We start from the raw sequence: 20,982 nt of genomic DNA on the forward strand, positions 1-20,982 counted from the left end.
TATCTGAATCGGCAAAAATCGTTGGATGACGAATAGCGGTTACAAATGTACTTCCCGTAAAGGGACATAAATTTTTTTTCCCCGCGAGTAACAGCTACGCGTTAGAGTGCATAGGGTGGTGGAATCTCTTTTCCTTTCTCTCTCTGTCTCTCTTTTTTCTCTCGCATAGGGTACATAGGAACGCTGTAATCCGAAGAGAGGTAAATCATTCCAAGGTGCTTAACGGTGTCCTCATTTTCGCGAAGCTTAAGCGTTGGACAAGAGAAATTGCATTTCAGGGAGGACCAGGCCAGTCAGGGCCAGTAACGCATGCATCACATATACCTGAGAGCTGAAAAAGAAAAAAAGAAAACAGAAAAACGAGAAAGAAAGAAAGAAAAAAGGCAGAGAGAGAACAGAAAGAATCGTCAGAGAGTAGGACAATTTAAAGTAACGTCAATCGTTCCTCTTCGAATTGAATTCACTCCCTACCATCAACTCGTGTAATCTCTCTCTGTCTGTTCCTTTCTTTCTTCTTCTCCTTCTTCTTCTCCATCTTCTTCTTCTTCTTCCTTTTTATCCTGGCAATTACGTTCAACGAGTAGACGAAATTTCATGAAACCAGTGGCCACTTTAACCGTGCTGCATAACATGTGCACACTCATACACACACACACACACACACACACACACACACACACACACACACACACACACACACACACAGACGTCTGCAACACATGTAATAGATAATTCGAACAAATTACATCGCGGACATAATGCACCGTAAATTAGCGAAGAATCGCAGTCCGCGTAGCGACTGCATTTCCGCTGGCTCGTGACCAGAGAAAGGCACTTTGAGAGCGCTCTAATTCGGTACAGAAAATAAATTGTCGGAAGGTGCTCACCCGTATCCCCCCTTTCAAGGAGCACGCTCGCGTACGAGACAGAGAGAGAGAGAGAGAGAGAGAGAGAGAGCGAAAGAGTGATAAAAAAAGAAAAAAAGAAAGAGGGAGTAATACGAAAGCGTGGAACTTCGTGAGAAAGCAACGAGAGTTGAACCGAAAGAAAGAGAGAGAGAGAGAGAAAGCGATAGAGAACGACCGCCGAGAAAGAGATGCACGCAGGAGGCAGAAGGAAGATAGGGGGAGGAAAAGTGGAAAAGAAAAGGGTGAACGAGAGACGAGAAAGGGGCGAACAGAGACAGATCGTGGATAGGCGAGGACAGAGAACGGAGATATGAGATGGAAAAAAGGTGCTCCCTTTTGCGCAATTTGCCCGAACGTAGGAGCAAATTTTCCCCGGTATACAAAAGCGCTCGACATTTTAAAACACGGGGGAGTGGGAGTGGCACGAGGCTCGCGATTGTCGCGTGCTCGCACCATCTACCTCTCTTCTCTCGTACTCCCTCCCTCCCCCTCAGGCCGCTTCGAGTGTACTTGGTCTCACTAGTTCGCTCTTTCTCTCGTTCTCCTCGTCCTTTCGTCCCTTTCTCTCTCTCTCTCTCTTTTTCTCTCTGTTTCACTCGTGTGCACGCGGTGCTTGACGGAGTCATGTACACGAGAATCGAGACGAACACGAGCGAACACATCAGGAGCGTAGCGCCACGTCCCCCCGGGGCTCGCGTTATTTTACGTCGCCCGCGACTCGAGAGCGTAGCCAAGCTTCTGGTACCGTTTCCACCAGCGGCTGCCAGGCATCGAACGATACACGAGGACAGAGACAACGGCCAAAGGGAGTGAAACGGGGCTGCGAGAATACCGTTCTATGAATACGTTTGGAAGTTCAAACGCCTACGTGATTTGCATGTGTCTCCGAGGTGAGGAAAACCAGCCCGTTCGAGATGGTTGCGCGACTCTGTTTGAGGCAACCGACATAGATCACCGACATCGGGCGACGTCGAGGGTGAAATCTGCACATTTCTTTCTCGCGAACCGGCTGCTTCGATTGTGACAGGAATAGAGAAGACTCTTTGAGAATTGGTTAAGACTCGAGGGTAGGGTGAATGTATCTTTATTACATAAAAGTACAAAATTTATTTTATTCTAATGTTATATTAGAGATCGTGGTGATTCTCGTGTTTCTTGAAAGCAGAGATTCATCTGAATTGTTTGAAATTCAAGAGGATGATGCATGTGCAATTGAACGATTGCATGTACTATTGAAAGATTATTGTATGTTCTAATATTGCATAGGGCTCTCTACATCTATTTTTGAGACAAGTAGATGCGTCTAAAATTTGAAAAGCAAAGTATTATCTTATCATCGAAAGGAAATTATTATTTTTAACGTGTGCGTGTAAGATTTATTTTATGCCAATGTTAAATTGTGTCAATGTTATATTAAAAATCACGATGTGTGTTCATTTGTGAAACGAATAGATCGCATCTGAACAATCAAATTTAAGAACGTGAAAGATTAACGTGACGTTAAAGAATTATTTTTGTTATCAAAAGGAAATTCTAATTTGAAACGTGTATGTACAATCTGTTTTATATACTAACATTGTAGATCATGGAGGAAGTTGATGCAATGAACGTCATCATCACGATGTATTGGAATTCCTAGTAAACAAACCAACCAATTTAATATCTGTAATAGCAATCAGAAACGTTCGACGTGACTGACACACGAATCGACAGTGGAATGTGACCTGCCTATGATCAGACATGCCTGGACTCTATACTATTCAACTAAAATTCCATGACAATTCAATTTATACATCCAATCTGCTATTTTACTATGTTACCACCGGTACCAATCTATCAATAAAAAGAAAAATGCGCGCAAATTGCCATGTCAAAATTCGACAGAATTCGTGTCACGTAGGTATTAAATTCTAACTCGTCAGAGTCCTTTTTTCACCCTCAGCTCATAGATTTTCACAATGTGGAAAAAAGTTTGAATAACGAATTCAATTTATAAAATCACTGTTAGTTTACTACGTTATCGATGTATCGATGTGCCACGAGGAGGGAAAATTTTCGCCAGATCACGGTTGCGATATTAAAATATCATTCGTTCACGAACGTTATTATATAAAACGAATATTTTTTTCCAGAATATTCGCTGAATCATTTGGCCAAAGGTTAAAAAGCGCCTCCGAAATTGCACAGACATTACCATTCTGCCAGCCGTTGAGATAAACAAGTTTTTTACCGCCAATGATTCATCAGACCCGTTCGCGGCGGCGATTCGCGAGAGAAAACACCGGTACGAAAGATATAATAGTAAATGTCGTCGAGTCTTCTTTCAAACACGGTCGCGAAAATTCCTCGTCCGTCGCGGAGCCATCCGGAGGAATCTCATAGCCGAGTATACGGTAGTAAAACGGCGCTCGTCGCCGCTTGAAAATCGGCCGAACACCGTGAAAGAAGTACGATCATGAAGGATGCTTGCAGCATCGGTACTTACATTGAATGCGTGCACGTGCGCGGTAAACGATGCACGACAGTTGAAGACACGATGCATGAATGCCATTGAAGACTCTGGCAAACACGGCGCAAACGGCCGTGGGCGAACAGGGAGAGAGCGAGAGAAAGAAAGAGAGAGGGGGAGAGCAGTTTCATTGAAACTTTTTATAACTCGCTGCGGCGAACGGCCGTGCATTTTCCTTGAATTACGACGGATTTGTTTGGCGGTTAACGTTGCCGTGTTCAACGAACGTTTCAAGAGAAGAGGAAGTCGCGTTTCGCTGGAAAGTTGCGCGTTTCTAGATCACCCGTTATTTCTTTTCTTCTTTTTCGTTTAACCTGCGAGAGAAAGAAAAGAAAAGAGAGAGGAGAGAACGTCAACTGACTTTCCAAGTGTTGCCCTAAAATTCCACAAGGGGACAATATCGAAAACAAGACACACGGGTTTAAAATAATTAACAGCGGAACATTTCGCGGAAACAAGTTGAGGATAGGTTCAAGTACAACCTTTTTTAAGGACAACTTGAAATTGTTTGTCCTGTAAAAACCCCTAACAACGTATCGAAATGTTCTACATATAAATCATTATAATTTAAATGATAATAATTCGATATGTTTTCAACGATTGACAAAGATAAAATCTTAATAGCTCGGAGATTCTTTTTAAATAGGAGTTTCAACTTATAATTTGTTACTTGAAGAGTATTAATTAATTAATCAATTTAATACTTGAAAAGTATTAATTATCAAGAGCAATAATTTAATATTTAAAGCAATATAAGGTCAGATGATCTGTTGCCATTATAGAAAAACATTTAATCGCATCGAGGAGCCAAATTCTCTGACGAACTATCGCAGTGTGCCATTTTGGAATGGCCAATTTCAATCCGTGATGTTGTTCTTTCTCTCCTTGGCACTGATCTCTACCAAATCGTGCAATACGTTATTTTTCTCAAAAGAAAGAAACTCGCGAGCCGGAATGTTCTTCCAGCCGAACAGCGAATATATTCCGCAATGTTTTTCCCCATTTTTCTTTGTTTAAGAATTATACTCGAGGAGGATCATTCGTTTTGTGCTGCGTTGCCCCAGCCTGGGTACACCAGAAGGGTGTACGATGTTTATTGGAAGCATCTTTCGCTTTATTTCCGCGGAAAGGAAATTCATCGGCTCGGTTTAAGCAAGCGATGGCTTACTCGGGAAAAAGGATTTCCGTAGGAGGGCTGATGAAAGGTGAAAGGGGGGAAAAAAATTTAATCGAGCGGAAGCGTGCTCGACGTCGTACGGCTGCCAAAGCCAATAAGAACGAGATCAATCTATTCTGCTTGATTTCAGAAGATCTACCGTTGTTAATAAACAGGACGGCTTGTGAATCGACAACATTCATTCAACGTACATCCGCCCAAGAGTTTGATAGCTAAGAATAGCATCGCTCGAAACATTGGTGATTCCAGTGGCATGACTCTTCCGAAAGATATTAACAAACGGAATTCTTGTCGGTCTTTGTTCTCCAACTTCGAGATAAACTCGGCGAGAATAATTAAAAGATGGCTATTGTGATGGCCGTTTTATTGTATTAAACAATAAGTGAAGAAACGTAGAAACAGAACGGGGTGAAATACCACGGGTTTGATTATTCGTATAATATTTTAATAAACGTCTCTGAGACAAACGTTGAATGAAAATAGTTGTGAACAAAGGTTCTTTAATTGTTAACTTGGAAAAATTAATATTTATTTGAAAAATCAATGATTTCTTTCTGGCGCTAATAAACTCGCCCCTCGTCTTTATTATACATTCGAAATCCCTTCACATAAATTACATTATATAGATTGAATGACGACAATAGAATATCCTGAAATTTCATCAATACTCTGCTATTCCACTATTATGATTATATTGATAATATTATGATTGATAAAACAAGTTTGAGAGTGTAGCTACATATAGAAAATATCTACTGCGAACGTGTGTTTAGTAAAAAATTAATATACGATATGAATAACCATCATAAAGCATATAATAGTAGTGTACCAAGTAACAGACGGTATATTGAATTTTATTGATATAATGAATCGTAATTGAATACTTTTGTGATCTTTGCAAAATATAGATTCATATACATATAACTGTATTTTTCTTTGTATGATTCTTTTTCAAACTTTACCACTATTATGTTAATAAAGTATCAAAACCTTTCATACAAACGCGTAATATATTCGCAAAACATCCCTGCAAGTGTTCGAATACTTTCCTGAACAATAAGTACAGTTCAATTTCTATTTATCTTTCTCGTATTTATTTATTATCTATAAGTGTCATTTCACGTGACGTAATATGCATTCTACAGTCGAGAATCTTATCCAGCAAACTAGCGATAAGTGGCACCCTTTTTGCCGAAGATCCTGCGTTTAATCCACGGGCAATTGGAAATGCGTCTTCCGCGCTCGCAAGTGGACGCGAAAGAACCTCGTCGATCCTCCTGGTCTCGATAATGTAAATTTATTCGCGCCGATTAATCCCTCGCGTCTCACGTCGTTGGACGTTGCTCAGGCCGCTTTCATCGTCCGGCCTGAAAACTTTAATGGAAAGATTACACTCGAATGCCAGTAAACTTCGAGTAAATTGAAATTGCGAACGAGATAGCTGACGGACTAATAAGTGTGTAGCGATTGAATAATGCCGCGTGGAGAACGGTTCGCCACTTATCCATCAACTTTCCGAGGTAACGATCGCAGCGTCCATCTTATTACCGATCGTGATTTCAATAAAATCCTCCCGGGAGATGGAGAACCGGGAGGAAGTGTGAATTATAAACGTGTCCCGACGAAAAATTTATTGACGCGTTTCGTTCGACTTAACGAAACTGAGATTCTCTGTTCTACGAGGCAATTGTTATCGAAGGAGAAACGTAATGCTGATTGACAAGTGATTTGATTCGTGAAATTTCGATAAAACAGCGATTCAACGATCAAAACGAAGAATTTTACTTGTACTAATAAATAAAAATTCGTACACGCGTTCTGATGTCTATTATTATTTTGATATTTATTAGTTTATTAATTTAATATTAGTGTGTAATATTTTATTATCGCTCTTCTCCTGTTTCAATGCAACTACATTTTTCAGAAATATTCTCAACCCTCAAACGACATTGTTCGATCGTAGATGATTGTATTTGTGTCAAATTACTAAAGTTTGAAATATTTAATTTTACTTTGTATTTCGTATTTAATTAAAATTCTACTAAAAAAAAAATTTTTAAAAATTAAATAATTTAACTCTAGATCGTTACAAATTCTCTATAAATGAATAATAGCTTGAATAATTCACTTCACAAAATAATTCCAAATATTCAATTGATCTCTGATATTTTAAACCTGCACACCCATCGTGCGCGTATCGTTCTAGCAAAAGCTCTCTTAATTCGCTCGGCGATAAATTCTGTCATTTTCGCAATTACAGTTAAAAAATTGAAACGAAAACTCAAATGGGTGGCAATTTAATCTGTCGTGTGCGTTACATTGTGGTCAATTTTTTAGGAGCAACGAAACAGGATAAATTGTCCGACACTCACCGTTCCAAACCTCCCAATACACCGATATTTATACTATAAAAATATTTCCAAACCTTCCACGTTCGATTACCCTACGATATGACATCAAATCTGAAGGTTAAATACTTTGCGAGCCCTGTTCATTTTTCAGATGCTCGCGTTTATAGGAATCCCTTGTATTTATACAAAAAATTTGGCAGTGCAAAAAATTATAGCATATACAAGAAAAATTCTACGTATAATTGTCAACAAGTTGATTCTGGTCTTTGTATCTGAATCTGCTTTTAATGGAAATTACTCGACTTTTTTCAAAATGTTTTATGTAACATACATATATATAAATAGACATTCTGTGACAAGTGATTGAATAGTTTCTTAAGACACTGTATAAGTATATTTCGTCAATTATCCATTACATTAACAGGCTTTTATATTTAACGGAACAATTTTTAACATTTATTGTATGCCCAAAATAATCGTTCATGCTATGTACTAATTTCTTACGTTTGCGATAAATATCTTACGACATTTTCAGATTGGCTTCAAATATATAAGCAGCTCGTTAGTCAAAATTATTCGTTATTGTTAAACTATGAAAACTCTCGTACATTGATGGGATATTTTATGATGTAAAAATGCAGAGAATGCACTAAACATCACGTTGTAATATTCATGATATTTAGTAGCAGAATTTCTTAGAGTTTTTGGCCCCGTTTCTTGCGAATAATATTCGCAAACTTGTAGCCAGTATGACCCGAAGATACGAACGTGACGATAAAAATAGTCTTGCTAGAGATTGCCTTTGGACTTTGGCTGGAAGAAGTTAACCTTTCAATTTACATTTCCGGTAGCCGATTGTCGGTCGACATCGTATAGCAGAGAATCGTGGAATGTGACTACGGAATAGAACGGCGATTCGACGGTCGGAAATGGCCATTCGATTCGTCGTTGGACCATTGTACGCTGCGATTCCTCTGGCAAACAGGAGGAGAATCACGAATCGCCAAGACCACGATCTAGCAAATACAGAAATTGTAAACGTAGTTAACTGCAGTAGATCGTGCAGTGAAGTTAAACAGCAAACGACAATATAATCATATCGAGCGTGGATAACTTGGCTGTATAAATGTGCGATATCTCGATCATTCGTTGGTTACCATCTTAGTGGACGAATTATCTCTCACGAGTGCATTAGAAAATTTATGGAACATTAATGGAAATGTTCATAATTCATTAAAACGTCAAATGTGGTCGACTTTAATTGTTTGTAAATTTTTTACTTATATTACACAAGTAAGGCAATTAATATTGAATTCTTAAGAATCGGACGATTTACTTTCACAAATTCATATCAACAAGGAACTGGTACAAGTGGAATCGTAGAATTCCCATAGTAGATTTTGGTAATGCTAAAACTACCGATCAAAATTCTATCAGATAAATAAAAATAAATAAAACGAAGCAAAGTTTTATACGAAACAAGAACGTCATAAAAGATCATTGAAGTCTCTAATACACTGTAGCTTTTAAATGTTATCACGCGAATGAACACACAATATAAGTAATTTCTTATTCCAAGAGTAAAAAAATCAAAGGAAAATCTAGAATAAGATATTTCTCAAGAGACTAAATTTTTGCGAAAATCAAAGTTAAAAATACAAGTGAGATAGTTAATAATATTGCTTGCAATGTCCCATGCACGATATCAAACTACACTTAATGTTGATCTTACAAGAATACAACGGAAATCTGCTCTGTAGATAACTTTCGATCGAATTCTGTATATACGATCCCACATATAATACATATAATAATAAAGTTAAATGTGTTTCAGGAGCGTGCAATCAATCCTTGGGGATGGAGTCCGGCGACATACCGGATTCAGCCATTACGGCGTCCTCGTCGTATGTGACGAACGTTGGTCCACGAAATGGCCGGTGAGCGCATTACTTTTACGACGTGCCCTTTTCTGCGTACCCCTTTTCGCCGTGCCACGTTAAATGCTACCACGGCTGCCTTTTTAACGCGCCTTCCTAAAGGATGGAACAGATCAAACCGTTCCGCGACAGACACGCTTTCCGCATTAACCTCTTTCCATCCACCATGGACGCAACCATCGTCTCTCCTCTTATTCTCCTTTTTTTTTTGCCTTTTCTTCTTCTGCCTGATCTCTTTCTATCGGTTTCGCCGTCTCCTATTCGCGTCTGTAATTTAACCATCATCGGCTTGTTTCCCTTGGAACGATACGGTACTGTGGACAGATCTTCTTTCAAATTTTAACACGATGACTTTTCAAAAGTTACAAATACTTTGTTTGCCCGTTGAAGCATAGAGATCGTCCGCTGAATTTTAATGCTTTACAATCGTCTTTGTAGTAGCACGTAACATGTAAAAAACGACTTGACCACCTTGCGATTGTAAAAATTAATATTCGAATTTAAACTCCTATTGTTGTTAAACTATTGTTTCGAAATAATTTATGCAAACTTTCGTTTCGTTGATCTATTGCCGCATAATTGCACAGTATTGTCCCTCTTCTGAAAATTTTTCTCAAATTTTCACTGAATAATTACAATACTACGTAGTTGGGCACAGTATTAAGACTTGGACCCTTCACACCACAATGATCCCTGTGCGCATGTTTCGCTTGCAACATAAACCAAGTGGCAAATGTACTTACCAGCAAGCCTATAAAGGATTAATCACGTTCGACATTGGACAACGAAATTAAATCGAGATCCATCGCGATGCTGTTCCCTGATTTTTCTCCTGGCGTTTGCGAAAACGACCGACACGGAAGAGGGAGAGGAAAAAAAAGCGGTTAGCTCGATTCGAGGGCGAAGTTACGCGCGGCATTGGCAGTTTCCCGCGAGAATTATTATCCTCCGGTAATTGCGTTGTTATTGGGGAGAAGCGTGGAAGCAATTCGCGTGATCGAGCATCGAGCCACGAGCTTGTCTTCCTGTACACGCTTCTCCGAAGCGTCCTCAGCGCGCGCTGAGCGTAGAATGTTTCCATCGTGTTCTCCCTGAAAAATGAAATCGAGTCGCCGACTTTATGAGATTAATCAGGGACAGGATGAGGGTGTTGGAATGAAGTAACTCGAAGTAGCTGTTAGAACGTTCGTTAAAACGTTCGGTTAATTACCGATCGAGGATGATTAGACTGCGAATGTCTTGTCGAATGTACATCCTTTACGAATACAGCTGAAAGAAACGAGAAGATCGAGCGAGAATTGTGGTAATTTTTTTTTTCTCAGTTAAAATATCTTATCTCGCATTTTTTCATTTTATAAGGTATGATAACGTCTTGAGAGTTCCTCGTATCTTTCTTTTGTTTTTTTAGTTTAACTACTTTCCTAGAATATGCTATAGAATGGTTAAAATTCAAGATTTACACAACGATGCATTTTTGAAGATAATTTTCCATAAGATATGTAAACAAGAAGCTTGTACTTTGTATTGTATCATAAACTGTTCATTTTCATTTCTCTAATGCAAGTTCTACACTCTAATTACCAGATCTATTGTCAAATAAAAATTATTGTAGAAATTTTTCTGAAATAATATTGCATAATACTGCAGTGATTTTGAAACACTGGCTCGAAAAATGTTCTCTATTGAACGAAGTGAAAACGGAGAAGTGTAATTTCGAAACAGTAGATATTTCAAGTAAAGAAAGCGAATGTTTATGCTTTTTTGAGAAACTTAGGGAATAATGTGGAAAAGCAGAGTATTTATTAAATAAATTTCTATTTAGATTCCATTTCTTTAGCTATCTTTGTAAAAATATAAAAATGCACAATCGTGCGCAATAGGTAATTACTTTACCCTGAGATATTTCGCATATTTTTCTGCGTTTATATACGTTTCCGCACATTTAAATTTGCACAAATGTTCGTGGCCTAATTATTATTGTTTCGCGAGAACATTTACTAAAACGGACCTTTCCTATCTTCGCCTGGTAACGGTATTCAGTAGTGCTAGGCTGCTGTGGTCAGACACTGGAAACACCTTATAAATGAGGACCGTCCAGACGGCTGGAACACTTGGCGTTGCCATCCATAAAGGATACACCTAACGTCCAACCATAATAAATACTGAAACTTCGCGTACTGGCGTGAAACTTCGCCGAAATTTCTCTGGCGAGGCCCTGAGAAATTTCAGAAACAGCCTCTGCGCTAAAAACCTCCGGAGAAACGAATACCTTAAACGACGATTGTAACCCACTTTAACCATCTAGTTGCGCGAAGCAAATACCTTGGTATACGTCACTGTTCGTGAGTGTTCAATCACTTTCATCGATCGCGTTACAGTAACAAAAAATTTTTCCAAAACGTACAAATTGAAATTAAACTAAAATTACTATTAGATTACTATTAAAGAAATAAACTAATAAAAGTAAGTCGGACAATATATTACAATTAATTCAAAATGCAGATACGTGAGAAACCTGATACATACGAACAAACATACGAACGATTAACTTCGGCAGCTTGTATCGAATTGTACGTAAGGATTACACTCGAACATTTTAGTTCGCTGAAAAGCGAACAGCAAATCGTGAGATTCCATTCTTGGGAGTCCCTAGTTTAAATTAACTATCCTCGACGAAAAGAAAATGAAATTCCAATTCCTAACGCGTGGCGAGAGCATTGAAGCTCGTCCAGTCCACTGGTCTTTATCCAATCGAAACACCGAGGCTACGACAAACGGCCGAATAACAACACGAGGGAGCGAAATCGATGTCGTCGACTCGCAGGAAAAATGCGGTCGGATCGTCTGATCAGTCGGCAAGTTAACTTCGTTATTAGGTAGGGAACACGGCCGAGGTCCGATAGGTGGTGAAAGTTTCGCCAAGTTTCATTGAGTCGATTTAGAGCAAACGTGGCGAGCGTCGGGACGGGCGGAAACGTGGAAAAAGGAGGTGTAGTTAGAGTAGAGTAGAGGCCGTGGAAGAGAGGAACGGACGGGGAAGAGAAACGCTCGGGAAAGAACTGAATCCCGGATTCGCTGTTTAAGTACACTTCCCTCAAACCGAAGAAGTTCTTGAAACCGGCGAATGGCCCCGTGAATTGTTCTTCTTTGTTCGAACGATGCTGTAATGGCCGGGAGGACTATAACTGCACCAAGACCGGGCTGCCCGTTCTTGAAGAATCGGTGAAACATTAACTTCGCGCGCCGTTTCGAAACCCTTTCTCTTTCCACAGTCTTTCCTGCGATTCTTTATTAATTTCGAACTTCCGACGTCGTGAAACCGTATGACGATTACGGGCAAGAGACATGGCGAGTAATTGGGATTGTTTACGGTTATCGTGGAATCATTGAGAACGATTTAGAGTCAGTTGGGAATTGATCTAATTACGAAGAAGATAAAATGAGATACATAGGGTGATATAAATTATTGGTAATCATTCATTTAAGTGATCAAAATGCAAATGTGTTGTTTCTTTTATGACAGTAAAGAATAATGTAGAAATATACAAAAAGGAACATAGTTTTTTTGTCAGAAGCAAATAATAATTTCTTATTTTTTCACACAGTTTTCTTGGCTATTTTACAAAACAGAACAGTGATAATTATAAATGTATATTATGTAGATTGTTTAAAAAAAGAATCATTCATCAATATAAGAATAACTATTTTGGAAAATAAAATGTTTCCCTTCTTCATCATTTTTTCTTTTTTTTTTAATTTTGAAAGGAACTTTTTTGGTTTTCACAATATTTCAGAATTAAAATTCGATAATTATTTCCATGTTACAAAAATTATTGTTTTATTAGATTTATATTTCTACGCTCTATTCTAAAATCTGTACTGCGTGATGCTATTTGTCCTTCATCGTTTGTAAAATATTTATTCATTTGCCAGCTATTTTCAGCAAACTTATATTCGATCGAATCTAACAAGCTCTTCGATAATAAAAATAAACTTGTCACGTTCTCGTGTACTCTTCGTATTTAATGTAAAAAGTTTTAAAATGTTATTTAAAAAAAAAAGAAAAAAGTTAAGCTTAGTACAGCTTAAAACATATCCACAGCTTTGAAAACGCCGAGTTTTATAAACAAAAAATACCACTGCAGCTTTTATTAATCGCGCTACTTCGCAATTTCGCGTCGAAAAGAAATTAATATCGCTTTGAAAGTATTCCCAGCAACGCGCCAGGAACTTATTCAGTTAAAAGCATTTTTTATTGCGGCAGATCAAATAAGGGGTTCTCGTTTCCCAATTCCGAACGTCGATATCCTCGATCAGTCGTGATATTTCGCGGACCTTCGTCACATTAACAAACATTTTCATCGTCGTGAAAAACGTGCCCCGTTCTAGGGGCAATTTAATTAATTAACTCACCGGCAACTTTAGAACCATCGGTTCACTTAAAACCATCGGTTTTATGAAAATGTTTCTCCTCTCTTCTTCTTCCAGTCTCATTCTCTTATTCCCTCTCTCTCCTGCCGATATTTACTCACATCTCTGTTCAGTTCGCCAGTGCGAGCGGAAATATAATATCAATTAATTATGTCTGTCCCAAATCAAGTGAAAAATTACCGCTGGTCACTGTAACTGGTAGAAAGGATCGAGGGGGTGGAGGGGGGAGAGAGGGGAGGCTCGGTTGGATACGACGATACAACGTAACGATCCGTGAATTGAGGGCGTACGATTTTGACGTGGCTACATTTTCGGTACGATTATTATTGTGCAATTTCAGTCGGCCGGCTGGCCAGGGGTCGAACGAGGACAAATTTTCGACGAGAATGAAAATTGATTTTCGGGCGAACCCTGTTTTTCCATCGGCGTAAACTGCTCTGCGTGTCAAATTTCGATTCGTAATATCAATGCGATCGAATGGTTTGCCAATTTTCTGGGGCTTTTTTCCCCCCTCTCTCTCTCTCTCTCTCTCTCTCCCTTTCATTATTTGTTTATCTCTTTTTTTTCGCGAGTATTTCGTTAGCCCTGTGAAACGTGTGATTAATGAATTTCGAGAGAGGAAAAAGCGAGTGATAAATAACCCGGAGAGTAGTATCGAAAAATTATCTATATTTGTAAAGTAATATAGTTCCCAGTGTCGTTTTACGGGATAATAATTCTGAATGAATGCATCCAGGCGTGTGTTCAATGAAATTTCAAAAGTATGATGAATCAATGTTCTAAAATGAGCAATCTTCTGTTTTATAAATATAAATGTGATAAGTCAAACCGATAACTTGAATACACGTGTGATGTTTTTTTAAAAATGATTTTTTGTCCAAGTTTTTGATTGAAATTATTAATACAATTAAATTAAGTATTCGAAAAATAAATAACTTAAAAATCATTGTGGTCTTCAGTATCCAATGATATTGATTAATAATTAAGCATTTAGTACATTAGAGTACATTAATTGAATCCTTCGATCAATATTGAATTAAAAAAATTGGGTATTTGTATTTTGTATTCTCTGTGACTGAGATTAATAATTAAATTAATAAACCATTCCAAAAATAAATAATTTAAAATGTTAAATTGCTGTGATCTCCAATTTTCAATCATATCGATTGAAAATTAAATATTTAATGATAGAATATTCTTGAAGTTTCTTTCCATAATCCAAAAAATAGATTAACGTTGAACTTTGATCCTTAATGGGTTAACAAGTGAATAGCAAGATGACCAAAAAAAAAAAAAAAAGAAGCAAAAAGGAACTCCAGTCACCCATATTAAAATTATGTTAATGTTCAATTGAATTCCACGATGCTCTTAGAATTTCTAGTTGTAAGAATTCTAGATTAAAATCGACTGAAAGTAGTGGCCATTGATCTTGGGGTACCGTTAAATCATATCAAAGCAAGCGTGACACTAACAAAAATTTTCTGTTGAAAACAGGCTGCGGAAGGAGACAGCAGGTGGTGCCTGGTGCCCGAAGAACCAAATAGAAAGAGGGATTCGTGAGTGGCTGCAAGTGGATCTCCCTGGACCTCACGTGATTACTGGTGTACAGAGTCAGGGTCGTTACGATCGCGGCCGTGGCCAGGAATACGTCGAGGAGTATACCCTCGAGTATCGACGTCCTGGCTTCACCGACTGGCAGCGATATAAGCGCTGGGATAAGAAAGAGGTACGTGAGCACACGTTTATACCGTGAGTTGTTAGAAACAATACCACTTCGACAGTAGAGAAGGAGTAAGTCGAGTCAGACGATCCTGAACTTGATTGTAATCAAGCCATTCACGCAGCCATTTATTAGTAGTAAAACAGAAATCCAAATTATTGTACAGGTACGTCAAGTATGCAAACTATGGTCTTATTATTGTTGCAATTGTAATCAAAATAATTTTTTATAGTTGCATATAATGTAATTATGTGATATATTATAATATTATTTATATATCACAATTATATTATATATTATAAACTAATGAGAAGACCAAGGTGCTCGGTTGATGGAATTTTTGGATAACATAAAAATTACCTTTATAATTACTTAATAATATAAAATTACTTTTTTAAAAATATTTGCCAACGAGAGCTTCGCTTCAACTTCCACCTCTAGAATTTTTTATGGTTTCGAAACAATGGTATAATAATAATATCAGAGTAATTCATCTCATGAATTGATTACTTATGTTTATACATTTGAAGATTAGCGTTGAAGATAAAGAATACAAAAGGCAGTTTAAGTTATGAAAATTCCATTCTAAGCAATCATTCATCGAAGATACTACTTGTCTCTACTACTTATCTCTATACACTTTGAAGAGGCATCAGTAATTTGAAATTCTGAAAGGAATGCGTAATATGACATAATGGTACAAATCGTCATCAGCAAATAATAAAGGACATGAAAGACAAATGGTAGTTCAAGTTTCATTCCATTTCAAACGGTTATTCATTGAAGAAGACTGCTTATCTCTGTACATCCTGGGAAGGCGTCAAAATAATTTGAAGTTTTTAAAAATATTCAAACGTATATTCATATAAGTTTTATATTTGTAATGAAGATACATGATACATAAAAGATAGACGATCATTTAAATTATGAAAATTTAATTTCAAACGATCATTCATTGAAAAAGACTTACCTCTACGTATTTTGGAAAAACTTCAAATTAGTTTGAACTTTACGAACGAGGGATATATTTATTTATACGATGTAAAACCTAGTGGTTTTAGAAATTTTATAATCATCGGCAAAAGATAAAGACAGATGGTCGGTCTTGGTTGTGAAAATTCCATTTCAAACAATCGTTCATCGAAGAAGAACAGATATATAATAGAGTAATAGGAAGAGTCTCGATTTATTCCTCGGTAAAGGAAGAACTTCCTGCTTTGGTGGAGGAACGCTTCGAGATCTCCTTATTGTGATTCCGTTGGGGTCGGCGATTCGAAGGTGATTCGAGTCACGGGATTCGCGAACCTTCGCGTTACCTCTAACTGTTCTCGAAGATTGAACCGGAAAGAAGGGAAGTGAGATGCGGCCATCGATAAGTACGTGCGCATTGCAAACTCGTGCGCCTCGCGGCCTTCGTTGCAGTGGAAGTTTCCTCTTGGTGCGTTAATCACACGTTATTTATTAAACAGGCAAATTTATTAAATTTCAAATGCATCCGGTAGTAAAAGATGTTCGACTCGTCGCTAGGATTGGAAACGTTCTTTTTCGTTTGCTTGCGAGGGAAAAAAATTACTAGTCAGTTACTTCGATTTGAAATCTGCGAATTAACAATTGTTTTACGAATAAATCATTCGATAATGAATTTATATTTCTGAAAACGCAAGTTTTCGAGGTTCGTGACGATCCGCGCGTTTCTATTCTTTGTCAGTTCGATAGCTTACTCGTATGCAACTGGAAAAAAACGTGCGCGTCTCGTCTACGTTCCGGCGCGCGCGGTCGAATAAATTTCCAAAACAACCGCTTCGTTCGACTGATCGTCGAATAATTAAGAGCCGTTCCACGGGAATCGTCCAATTAAGCAATCTCGGCCGACGATAGGCCAACTCCACGGCTGCGTCTGTAACGAACGATAATTTATCGCCCTGTAGCGTGTGAAGCGGCTCGCTTTCGCAATCCTGCAGCTTAGGTGCGCATAGAACGAGTCACGTTATTCTGGCCGAACTGTGACTATTCTTCTGAACTTTCCAAAAAAAAAAAAAAAAAAAAATGATAAAGAAACGTGGCTAAAGGAAATCGAGCGTTATTATCATTTATTACTTGCACGTGCAAAATGCAAACGAATAAATAGAAAGTGAAGAAATTTGTATTTCACTGTGTGTGCTATGAATCAGAATGTTTACTTACTTTTAGAAGAATATACATGGAAGAATTGTAATGATTGTAATTAAAATGTTATATATTTAGAGTACTACAGTTAGGGAACTTGCAAGTGCAAAGTTCCAGTAACTGCACGCGCTGTAAGATGATGCGTAAAATACTCAATTACATTTATCGAGATTCCATTTTCTTAAACGGAGATATTACCGGATGATTTTAAATAATTTTAAACAATTCATCCAACAATCCATCCTATTACTTTTTAATCGATAGTAGCTTGAATTCAAGCGGAACTAGATAATTTATAATAGATAATTTGATTTATATTTTTTCGAGTACGTTGAATTTCGAATTTAAGAAACAAACGCTTAAATATTCTATACGTACGATATATTTTCATGGCACGACGATTCATATGATCAAAGTATCTCACGTCGAAGTAAGTAGATTCAGCCAGCCTTGGCGTTCGTTGTCAGACACTAACTAAAATTCCATTGACACGGATGAACGTCGCACATCGAATCGAGAGATTCCACCTATTCTATCTATTTTTACACCTCTGAGTTTCCCACAATCATGCGACCGCAATCAACTTACCACAAATCGATCAAAGCATCCAGTTACTTACGAGGCAGTAGCCGAACCACGACATCCAGGTTTATTCAAATGATAATTTACGCGCTCCCTCCGTGGAGGTGCATTAACCGTGGCACTGGCTTCGAAGGGACGCAATCATGATCTATGTCTAACGACATAGCGCTCGGCTTCTAGCCGCTGAGACTTCTGGGGGGTAGGTTGATTGATATTGGCGTCGATTCGACCACAGTATAGGGCCGTGTGTATATCATCGTTCGCTTACGAATCTAACTACAGTCAACGCTCGCTCCACCTCCCCCTCGTGTCTCTAACACCGTTATTATCAGATAGAGAATTTGTTTGGCGATACGAGCGACCGAGTTAATCGTATGTTACTCGACGCAAGGACAGTGGTGGAGGATCGCATTAATCGGACGTTGTAATTAAATCAGTTAAATTATTGCAATTAACCCGACAATTATATGGCACCGATAATATATCGTCGTGAACGTTGTTCCACCAACGAATTTACTTAGAAACAAGCATTGATTAAATGCATTTTATCGGAAGAATCAACGGATCGTCCCACAACCCCCGGCCCCCTTCTCTGTAATTTGTCCGGCGGAAATCGTTCACCGATTAATGGATCGCTTTAATTTACCAGCCGCTTCGACGCGGTCATTAATTAACGCGTCGGTCGGTTAAACGTTGGTTAAACAACGCTTAATCGCGACGCATCGGCGAAAAATTGAATTCGAGTCACGGTGTTTCGCAACCCGTTTCGCTTTCGACTACGGACGGGATCGAATTCGACGTGACGCCTGCAAATTCGCGTCAGGTTCGATATCTAAGTGTGCACGAAAGTAAAAACGTTTCAAGACGTACCCGTCGATTGGGTCGTCTTAGAATTATTTTTACGCAGAAATCAATCAGTCTTCAAAATGACGAAAGGATAATTGAAGTACAGTACAGAACTCGTGGTTTTGTGACCTTTGTTTTGCAAAAACTTGTAGACACATGGAGCAACCTTATGTTACACCAAGTTGTAGTTCCATTGTTTTATTATAGTCTATACTCTACTCTGTATACTACTCGCTGTTAAATAAATAATTTAAAAACATTATTAAAAAAACGAAGATAAGAAACATAGAAATGTAGCCCCTTTCTTTTCTCAGATAATAATTGTCAAGCTAGAATTAGTCCAGCTGCTTCGCAATGCTGTTTGCTTCATTAACTCGTAACTTCATAATCACGAAGATAGAAATAGACGAACAACAGACAGGAGAACGAAATGTACAATATTTTACTATCGTGGTAATATAATTTCAAAAAATAAACGTCGTACAACAGTGAAAATTCGCTGTCGAACTCGTATCGACTCGTTTCGAAACAGAAATATAATTTTGGCGAATCGAAAATCTCAGGCTGTCGCTTCTCAAACGTTTCGAACGCACTTGTGAGACACTCAATCCCATCTCTATTCGTAACTGTTGCAGGTGCTCGCGGGGAACAGCGACACGTCGACCGTGGTATCGCATCGATTGATACCACCGATCTTCGCCAACCAGATTCGTATTTTGCCGCATTCCGAGCACCGGCGCACCGTTTGCCTTCGAATCGAACTGAGAGGCTGTCAGGACACCGGTGAGTGATGTTAATGAATTTACCGTGAATGTGTGTCGATTACTGTCCAATCACAATAATACACCTTCGACGGAGAGCTAGGAATTGTGGCCGCTGAATAGACGAGATGCCGAAGCTTGATGTTTCGAATTTTCGAAATTTTTAGACGCCAGAGAAATGTTCGAACGACGAGGATGCAAATTTGATACAATTTAAAGTTTGGTTTTCGATAATCGAATTGAAAGAGTTCGAGGGAATTATTATTATAATTTAGTAATTATATTGGGAAAAAATTGAATGAGAGGAACAAAAGCATTCAAAATACAAATGTTAAAAATATCAAGTCTCACGTTTCAAAGTTCAAGTATCCCCGAGTCCCGGGATATTTAAATATTCAAGCACACAGACAAGCTGAAAGCCCCCGCACGAGGAGGCAACAAATCGCGAAAACTCCGACGCGCGATACGCAAATCGCGGCGACATAAATATCAAAGATTCAGATTTCGACCTAATTCCAACAGCGATAGGGGCACGGCGGCGGTGGCTGGCGGCCGAGAGCGAAGAAGAATCGTAGCCGATGTAAATTTGCAATTCCACGGGTGGAAACGTACGGTGGAAATGCGATGGCGAGCGGCCGAACAGCCCGGCGATTAATTTCCAAATTGCAATTTCATTCAATTTGGCGAGCCGCTGCTGAGACGGCAGCGAGGGAATCTGTAACCGTCGTTCGAGTCCAACTGCGACGCTCAGATCCTATTAACGCTCGTAACTGCGTTATACGAGCAAGCTCATCGGCTTGGCTTCCATCCTTCTTGTTCCTCCTGTGTGTCGCAGCACCTCTGTACAGCACGGCACGTTTGTTTTCGATCCACTTCTGCTACTTAAACGAGCCGAATGGAATCGACCAGCCGGGGCATTGTTCGAAACACACCGCGAAACACGTACGCGAACATCGGCCGCCATTGTCGCCGCGGCAATTTCTCGGTTATCCCGTACACGCAACGCGTGTCGACAACTTGCGGAAACTTTCGAGCATCCGTTCTACATCGGGCGACACCGAAAGCGGTTTCTATGAACGCGTTCCTATGCTTCCGTGTCGGAATGAAACAAGCAAAACGGGGCGACATCGTCCGATTCTTGCCCGCCGTAGAGAGGAAAGACAGGTGAAACTGGATCCGATTCGATTCAGTGGCACAGAAACGGTCGAACGTATAGCTAGAACGTTGGCTGGAAATGTCGAGGAATATTTTTATTACAAATTAACGGGATGTTCTTTCCTATTTTCCTTTTTTAAGTTCATCTTAAAATATTTACATGTCTTAGGAGAAAGTATTCTTAGAAAGTATTTCGCACGTACACCTGAAAAGATGTTTCGTAATTCGAGTTACGGCTGACAATCTCAAAGTAATACAGTAATTACAGATGTTGAACGATATCATTATAAAAAGATGAAATATTTGTTATATTTTAACGCTGGAAGTACTAAATTCATAATTTTGATAGATTTCGATTTTTGTCATTTAATATTCTTTACCTTGTTTCAATGATTGATGAACCGGTCGACAATATATTTATTATAAAAAAAAGAAAATG

General features: G+C 38.6%; 1 protein-coding gene across 2 annotated transcripts in view; it reads left to right on the plus strand.

The window, feature by feature from the left end:
- LOC122537684 (discoidin domain-containing receptor 2-like) overlaps nucleotides 1–20,982 on the plus strand; it is a 99,659-nt gene that overhangs the window by 42,045 nt on the left and 36,632 nt on the right. For both annotated transcript variants that reach the window (XM_043671059.1, XM_043671061.1), the window contains exons 2-4: nucleotides 8,780–8,882; nucleotides 14,808–15,039; nucleotides 19,263–19,410. In XM_043671059.1, coding sequence (XP_043526994.1) covers nucleotides 8,780–8,882; nucleotides 14,808–15,039; nucleotides 19,263–19,410 — 483 coding nt within the window. The remainder of the gene's footprint in view (nucleotides 1–8,779; nucleotides 8,883–14,807; nucleotides 15,040–19,262; nucleotides 19,411–20,982) is intronic.

This window comes from Frieseomelitta varia, unplaced genomic scaffold, assembly GCF_011392965.1.
Source record: "Frieseomelitta varia isolate USP_RPSP 00005682 unplaced genomic scaffold, Fvar_1.2 scaffold_924, whole genome shotgun sequence".
NCBI lineage: Eukaryota > Metazoa > Arthropoda > Insecta > Hymenoptera > Apidae > Frieseomelitta > Frieseomelitta varia.